General features: G+C 39.1%; 2 protein-coding genes across 6 annotated transcripts in view; one reads left to right on the forward strand and one right to left on the reverse strand.

The window, feature by feature from the left end:
- The window catches only part of THAP5 (THAP domain containing 5), a 136,601-nt gene extending 134,067 nt beyond the window's left edge, over nt 1-2,534 (reverse strand). For all 5 annotated transcript variants that reach the window (XR_006212039.1, XR_006212041.1, XR_006212042.1 and 2 more), the window contains exon 1: nt 2,315-2,534. Coding sequence is in view for 2 of the 5 variants with exons in the window: in XM_042970079.1 (XP_042826013.1) it covers nt 2,315-2,394 (80 nt within the window). In the remaining 3 variants the exon portion in view is untranslated. The remainder of the gene's footprint in view (nt 1-2,314) is intronic.
- A 102-nt stretch (nt 2,535-2,636) lies between these two features.
- Nucleotides 2,637-7,277, forward strand: DNAJB9 (DnaJ heat shock protein family (Hsp40) member B9). The gene is made up of 3 exons (XM_007078581.2): nt 2,637-2,934; nt 4,570-4,796; nt 5,779-7,277. The coding sequence occupies exons 2-3, from the start codon at nt 4,580-4,582 to the stop codon at nt 6,228-6,230; spliced, it is 669 nt and encodes a 222-aa protein (XP_007078643.1). The 5' UTR covers nt 2,637-2,934; nt 4,570-4,579; the 3' UTR covers nt 6,231-7,277.
- The last annotated feature ends 387 nt before the right edge of the window (nt 7,278-7,664 follow it).

A 7,664-nucleotide genomic window follows, 5' to 3' on the forward strand; every position in this document is an offset into this window, starting at 1 on the left:
GACAGCTCAGAACCTGGAGCCTGCTTCGGATTCTGTGTCTGCCTCTCTCTCTGCCCCTCCCCCACTCATGTTCTGTCTCTCTGTCTCAAAAATAAAGATAAACATTAAAATAAAAAATTTTTTAGAAGATGCTAAGGAAAAGGAGTCTGGGTACTTTGTAGGAAACAATTTTTAACCCAGATACCCTTATATGGAATAATCAGATGATCTACCTTTGTAAGTTCTTACCATAGATACAATATTCATACATGGCTTGAAAAACTTTTAACCTTGCATGTATCAGTAATTTAGGTTGTAAGTATAACACACATAACCAGAAAAGACATTTAAAGGCAAAAATAATTTTCTTTTCAGAAGACCTAAATTCTGTTAGCCATAGGTAAGTTCATACTTTTTCTGCTACATCTAAAAAGGGAATATGCCTTTTACAATATTTTTAAATGTCATTTTATGTATAAGCACACTGTTTGCAGATTATTTCTATTGTACCTATACTAAGTTACCAAACTAACTAACTAACTAAATAAATAATAAAAAAAAAAATCAGTTTGTGCATATCCTCATTAGTAACTGGACTGCAATACTTTCTCAGCAGGTAAATCTCTAAGAAATCTCCTGGAATAGGTTTCCTGAACAACTTCGTATCTTTACAGTGTGGTTCAATTTGCTCAGTAATTTTGTTTCAATGCCATATTAATCCCCCAAAAAGTATAAAATAATCACAGTATAAACTGAATATTATATACACACGTAAACTGAATTATCAAATTAGTATACAGTAGAGCTTATTACAGTGTTAGCATTAACAAATTCAATTCTTCAAGTTTGGTGCTATTAGGGGACTAAAACTAATTCAATTTTTATTTTTCAGACTACATATGGAAATAAAAAACATAAAAAACCCACTTTCAGTAAATTCATAATTGGAGGAAAAAAATCTTTACAATTGACCTCCTCTGGCATTATTATTTTTCCCTCCTTAAAAACAGTAACTATGGAAAGATTAACTTAAAAGAATTTGGAGTCTGGCATTATTCCCCCTAAATCCAAGGCCAAATAAATCTGGGAAATATGAGGCTAAATCAAGTTTAACATGATTTTTTGCTACAAACCTTCTCAGAGTCACAGCTATTGATAACTAACAATTGCTCTCAAAAATCACTCTGCATCTTGTGGGCTATGGGTGGGAGACAATCCTGGAAATATTGCCATATGTAAGTTATTTTGGGTTACCAGGGTTTTTTTGGTTTTTTGTTTGTTTGTTTGTTTTTCCATTAGTTAAGATCATGGAAAGCAACTGTATCCACGAACACAGAGTTTCTGGTTTAAAGTAAAACAGGCTTCAAAAAATAGCTGGTGAAAATCTACAAGAGTAAAAGACGACCAGGTTAGAGCTAAACGAATTATTTTTACAAACAAGAAAAAAAGGAAACAGAATATTGCAAATATGTTGATTCTCACATATATTAAGCACGTACTGACTGTCAAGTGCAGCTTTACCTATTTACACACAAAGTGTGAAGGTTATTAATTGAGGTACAATTAATAACTCCACGGGTGAGAGATCTCAGGCACAGAGAGTTCAAACTTTGCAGAAGGTCATTCAGCTACAGAGTAGTGGAGCCAGGTTGTGAACCTACTAAGTCTGGCTTTGGAGCTTGGACTCCGAGTTACTACTACTTCCCTCTTCTTCTGAATAAAAACGAACACTTCTGTGGGTTCACGGAAATATTTCGTGGCAGTAGTAGTTTGGAACAACACTTAGCCTGTTGTCTGTACGAATAAAGTCTACAGAGCCCTGAGCAGGGCACAGGTTGCAATTCTGGCTTTGTCACAGAACTTCAAGGTAACCTACTTTCTGAAGGGCCTTAGTTTCGTCGGGAGAAGACGGACTTAAGAACATCTATGCAACCTAACTCACAGAAGGTGTAAATTAACTGTGAATGCAACGTCCCACTTGGCGGGTTTGATGTGTGCCTTAAGTGGTGGTTAACGTCGTACAATAAAATGAGATCAGGTGAGGTGGGGAAACGCTCGGAAATCCACGGAGCACCGCCCAAACTCTACTGTTTTAGGGGGCTATTTAACACCCAAAAAGGCCCCTATATGCCTCGCCACCAGCCCAGTGTCCTAGCCCAGGGCATTTCTAGGTAAACTCAACTCGACCCTTAACATCCTCCTCCCGCGCAGTGAAGAGCCACGCCCGTAGAGCCGAGGACGAATTTCCAGATAACCCCAAACCGTGGCTACGACGGCCACAGGACAGTGGCCCAAAGACAAGGCGTCTGACGCTTCTGCTCGAAGGACAACTTACGGATAAAAACTCAGCTTCCGGTCCTTACTGTTTCGTCCCCGACGGTTCTTACAGCAAATCGCTGCGCAATAGCGAGGCATCGCTCGGGTGCGGCCCAGAAGGCCCAGGCCGACGAGGGGCGCTGGCGGAACCTCCTTGCCAAGGTGGGGCCGCCAAGTCCAGGCCGTCCGAGGCCACCGCGCCTGCGCCGGAATAGGCCGAGAGGAAAGACGCTGCAATCGTCGACTCACTTCCGCTTCTTCAGGCTTCAGCACGGCCCTTTCTGGAGGTTGGGGCCGGAAGTGACGCACCGGCTGAGCGGCAACAACAGTTTTCCACGTGCGCGTAGGGCGCCAGGGTCAGGTGGGGAAGCGGGAGCCAATAGGGAAGCGTTTCGTGTAGGTCTTCTCCTGAGGTGGCGGCGCCAGTAGCGGCCGCTGGCCAGTGGGGAGCGGGCTGAGAAGGGTCGCGGCGGCGGCGGCGGCAGGCGGAGCGTTAGGTCGGTGTGCAACCGGCAGTGGGGCGCCCGCCGGCTAGGGGAGGCCGTGGAGACCTGGGCGAACGGCCGGGCCGAGCAGCTGTGCGGAGACGGTCGTCAGTCTCCCGGCGCCTCTGCTCTGTTGAGCAGCAGCAGTCGGAGGGTGAGGATGTGGGGAGAGGCCGGGAGGTCGCGGGGAGGGGTGTTTAGAGTGTCCCCAGGGCTTCGGCCGGTCTTTGTAGACTGACCTCTCGGTGGTCGCCACGGTCGTCGCAAGCGCTTCAGGCTGCCTGGTGTTCTTGAGGGACGAGGAAAAAGGAGATGACCGAACCACAGAATAGGGCGTTTTGTGTTTTGGGTTGGCCGCTGGCCTTTTCGGGCGTCGGACAGCTCTTCCCAGGGCTGGCCTCCGGGCCGCGGACAGCCGCGAGGGCGGTGCCTGGACGGACGGGACGCGTATGGGGTCGTCTTGGGGTAAGGGCTGGACAGTGCAGCCCAACCGCCCACCGGCTCTGGGGAGTAAGGCCCAGGCTGCTGTCCGATGGGTCCCTCTTGGGAAGGAGAAGTCAGTATGATACAAAAATCGGTCTCCTAAAAAAAGTCTCAGATACTAAACTGTGGAGTAACCTTCATTAAACCAGTAATATGTGCCTCCCTGTCAGTTTCAGACCCACCCTCTGACTAGGGAAGTACCTGCAGTCTTTGTGGCGTCCGCAGTACTCCCTCTGCGTTCTTTAGACGGTCGTACTTGATCCTCGGTGCCCGTGACTATGAGTAACTCTCTGGAAAGGAGGAATCCATCTGCTAATTACGCTCAGAAAATGCCACAGGAGAGAAAGGCAGGCAGTTTCCACAAACCGTACTGTCTTTCGTCAGCCTTGTAATGTCATCATAGGTTATTAACTCCTGTAGTAGAGTTCAAAAAACAGGGTCACATTCGTTTTGAATCCCAAGTCATTAAATCTATACTACCCAGAATTCTAAGTTGAATTCTAATGTAAAACTTCTTTAAGGTTAGAGAGATATTTTAATGACTACTGAGAAGTTTGAAAATAACTAGCTTATCCAAAGTAAAGACTATGACAGTTCGTTTTTCTGGTAGCCTTAGGAGAAATGTTAAATTCTGTTAATTACAAGTTTTTAACAAAACCCATTTTTCTGTTAAATATTTGGGATGTTACAATTAAAAAATCATTACATTCTACTGTATTGTCAATACTATTATGATGAGATTTTCTATTTGCAATACTTGGCTCACCTTGCCAAAACGAAGGCTGAAGTTGGTACATTGTTAGGAAGGGAAGATTATCAATTCAGACCTACTGGGCTGTTTACCTTGGTAATGTACTTTTTCTGTGAAGTTAAATACTTTTATTTTTAATCCTTTTAGAATATGAATTTTTGAAAGGGAAATTGACATCCTTTGAAAAATTACTTGGATTTCCCACCCTTTTTACAATGTTTGCAAATGATGAATCTTCAATATTAACTGGCAAAAATCAGTTATTGAGTATTTTTGTGTCTACTCTGTGTATGACCAGAGTATTAGTGGAAAGGTAAAGCAAAGGAGATTTTTTCCCACTTTGGTTGAATCATATTTGCCTTCAAGAAGATTACAACCAATGTAGGGGTAATAAAACCTGTAAACTGAAATAACATGGAAACAAGTACAAGATACTATATGCTTAACAGTTTTAATACTGCAGGAAGTATAGCTTGTATCCTAAAAGTTCACTGGGTTTCATTTTAAAAAATCTTAACGTTAGCTCCATGGATAATTTTTTTTTTTCTTTTTTAGGATATTAAAAATGGCTACTCCCCAGTCAGTTTTCGTCTTTGCAATCTGCATTTTAATGATAACGGAATTAATTTTGGCCTCCAAAAGTTACTATGATATCTTAGGTGTGCCAAAATCAGCATCAGAACGCCAAATCAAGAAAGCTTTTCACAAGTTGGCCATGAAGTACCATCCTGACAAAAATAAGAGCCCTGATGCTGAAGCAAAATTCAGAGAGATTGCAGAAGGTAAGTAAATGACTGTCTCTGAGGCCTCACAGATATTAACTAGTAAAGGAGAATGATAGCTAAGAAGTGTATGTATTTGGAGATACTGTGGAGGTGGGTGGCAGAGAGGGATCTACATTTAAATAAAGGGAGATTCTTGAGACTATTCTCTTATGATAAGTACTTTGATTCCTGGATGGATGGATAAATGGTAGTATGCATTTTTATTGACATATAGATCTTAAAACGTTGATAATGTATTACTTCTTTCTTTTATTGTTTATGAAGTAGCTTATTGTTTACATGTTAAAAGGAATTTTAGGTTCCCAAAACTTATAAGCTAACCTATGAAACATGGTTTTCACTAAGTATGGAGATTAAATATAAAAATATTAAGTGTAAAAAGTTTAAATAGACTTTGAAATGTGGGTTTTTTCTTCATATATGTTTAAAAACGACATTTGTCTTTAAAGAAAAAATATGAAACAAATTTTAGCTTAAGACTAGCCCTGAAACAAGTTGCACTGAGCATATGGTAATTAATGGTGGATGGGGGTAATTGAATAGACAGTTGGAATTAAACATTTACTTCAACTAGTAAGGAAGTGAGAAATCTTAATTCTTCTAAATATAACTAATTAAAGTTATATTGAGCCATTAAGTTATTTAATACAAGAATAGTTTTACCCAAATAATATGAAAAATAACTAATTGTTACCCATATGCTTACCTTTAAGTAATGGTAGCATTCATTTAACAAATATTTATTGGATATTTATTGGGGGCAGGCATATGCTAACGGCCGATACTGTACAGTGAACAAGACAAAGGCCCCGCCTATTGTAACTTTCATTTTACCTTTTTCCTACGTTTATAATGTTTTGGTTTTATTGATGGTATGATACTCTTCCCTAAAATAGAGAATTGAATTCACTTATTTGAAGAGGTTGGGTTATATGTAATTTTGATTACCTTCAGTTACTAATATTTTTATTTCCTTTAGCATATGAAACACTCTCAGATGCTAACAGGCGAAAAGAGTATGATACACTTGGACACAGTGCTTTTACTAATGGTAAAGGACAAAGAGCTAACGGAAGCCCTTTTGAGCAGTCATTTAACTTTAATTTTGATGATTTATTTAAAGACTTTGGATTTTTTGGTCAAAACCAAAACACTCGGTCCAAGAAGCCTTTTGAAAATCACTTCCAGACACGCCAGGATGGTTCCAGTAGACAAAGACATCATTTCCAGGAGTTTTCTTTTGGAGGTGGACTGTTTGATGACATGTTTGAAGATATGGAGAAAATGTTTTCTTTTAGTGGTTTTGACACCACCAATCGGCACACAGTACAGACTGAAAATAGATTCCATGGATCTAGCAAGCACTGCAGGACTGTCACACAACGAAGAGGAAATATGGTTACTACATACACTGACTGTTCAGGACAGTAGTTCACTGTTTGTCCTCACTAAATCCAACTAGTTGACTCTTCTTCAATATCTTTGATGCAAAACAGTTTTCTGTGAACTATTTTGACAAGTGCATGATTTCACTTAACTTGATATAGATATTAAATGTATTTAAATGGTTTTTGAAAATTCAGCAACATTCAGTTAGAGAAATAGATAATTATTAATTTTCCTGATTAGGAAACATTCTTTTTAAAAAAAAACAAAAGATATTATAATTCTGCCTGGTCTTTCTTTCTCTACTTGCCCTTGGGCTTACTTGCGTGGCCAGTTTTATTACCAAGAAAAGATTGAGTTTGCCTGATACGTATTTAAAAGTTAAACTTTAAAACTTACTGTAGATTTAAATTTGTGAACTTCAGTGGTTTTTGCAGTGAAACCTTTGCTAATTTAAAGTTGCATGCTCTGCAGCATCTCTGATTTGGGTTGCTAAATGTACATGAAACTGCAATTGAGTCACTCAACAAAGGATAATAGTATCTTTCCACTGAAAGTTTCAGAAAGTCACGGTTTAATATTTACCACAGAACCATACCTTTCTGTAGTAAAATTGGAGTAAGGGAAATGATTGTATTGCTTATAGCCATTTAGGCTGAAAGACAGTTGAAAACTTTTGAAATATTGCCAAGACATTGTTACATGTTTGGTCCCTGGCTAATGATTTTGTAGTGTTGAAATCATAGCTCATTTACACATCTTTTCACATTTCTCTTAGTCGTTGGCGCGCTAGGTCTTCTATGGATTTATGTATCTCTTGTGTGTGGCTCCTCTTCTTTGCACTCATCTTTATCTAGAGATTGACTAATACCTCATTCTGTTTATACAGCCAGTAATTTCTGTGCAAACTTATTATGTGCAATATTTTTAAATCCTAAGAAACGTGTGCTTTTGTTTTCATTTGACTTCTTTAGTTCTGCACTTTTTGCATTCTACTCCATATGAGTATTAATCCTATGGATACATTAAAACTAGTAAATGTCTCATAAAACATTGTGTGTGAGTGAGAGAAATATAATATTTACAATATAACGTCAGTTGTCACTTTATTGTTAAAAGTTTATTCTGTAGTCTGGAGCTATGGAGGATATATAAACAATGGGGCTGCATATGCTGACCATAGACCATATTCCAGAAATTATTTTTGACCTGAAACCCTGAAAAACTCTTACTTTCTTATCATCCTTCCCTCACAAGTTTTTGTAGTTTAAAGATTTTGTTAATTATGATTTTGATGTATTTGCTTGCTAGGAGCAAGTATTCTTTCCTCTTTAGGCCTGATTGGGAAAAAGAGATTTTACATAAAGCTATATTTGTTAATAATCGTCTTTAATTTTCAAACTGAAGAAAATGGAATTAATTTATGAATCTTAATTATTTCCTGGAAGATATACCTACTACTTTTTTTTTAATGTTTAT

Source organism: Panthera tigris, chromosome A2 (genome assembly GCF_018350195.1).
Source record: "Panthera tigris isolate Pti1 chromosome A2, P.tigris_Pti1_mat1.1, whole genome shotgun sequence".
Taxonomy (NCBI): Eukaryota; Metazoa; Chordata; class Mammalia; order Carnivora; family Felidae; genus Panthera; species Panthera tigris.

Coding starts and splice junctions, on each gene's coding strand:
- DNAJB9 (XM_007078581.2), top strand. CDS start 4,580: ATGGCTACTCCCCAGTCAGTTTTCGTCTTTGCAATCTGCATTTTAATG. Junction 4,797..5,778: donor ATTCAGAGAGATTGCAGAAG/GTAAGTAAATGA, acceptor TATTTCCTTTAG/CATATGAAACACTCTCAGAT.